We start from the raw sequence: 324 nt of genomic DNA, 5'->3' as shown, positions 1-324 counted from the left end.
GAACAAACCTGCTGGGAGGAATATCATCTGCATGAAAGCGGTTATAACCCAAACCACCGTATCCGTAACTGTAAGGACTATAGCCTCCATAAAAAGAAGTTCCATAGCCTGGAGAAAAAGAACTACTGTATGCCGGCCTGAAAGCGCTCAGACTGCCGCTTCCCGTTTGCTGAGATGGTCTTGGCAAAATAGGTGGAGGTATTCGTGCTACTCTGGGTTGTCCAGGCCTGGTCAGCAGGTTGTCACCCAAGTCAGCAGACCTAAACAAATTCAGACAAGCAAGATCAGTACTCCAAAAAAGTTCAGATTTTCATTTCTCTGTCA

The 324-nt window shown here is 46.3% G+C and overlaps 1 protein-coding gene across 1 annotated transcript in view; it reads right to left on the bottom strand.

Moving 5' to 3' along the window:
* Positions 1–260, bottom strand: part of PEX13 (peroxisomal biogenesis factor 13) — a gene marked incomplete at its 5' end in the record, with an annotated part of 2,150 nt that extends 1,890 nt beyond the window's left edge. Inside the window, one exon of the mRNA XM_009868919.1 lies at positions 1–260. This exon is cut by the window's left edge and continues 435 nt beyond it. Coding sequence (XP_009867221.1) covers positions 1–260 — 260 coding nt within the window.
* Between the last annotated feature and the right edge of the window lie 64 nt (positions 261–324).

The sequence above is a fragment of the Apaloderma vittatum genome, unplaced genomic scaffold (genome assembly GCF_000703405.1).
Source record: "Apaloderma vittatum isolate BGI_N311 unplaced genomic scaffold, ASM70340v1 scaffold29404, whole genome shotgun sequence".
NCBI lineage: Eukaryota > Metazoa > Chordata > Aves > Trogoniformes > Trogonidae > Apaloderma > Apaloderma vittatum.
The sequence above is the reverse complement of the archived record's forward strand: the minus strand, read 5'-3'. Positions and strand labels throughout refer to the sequence as shown.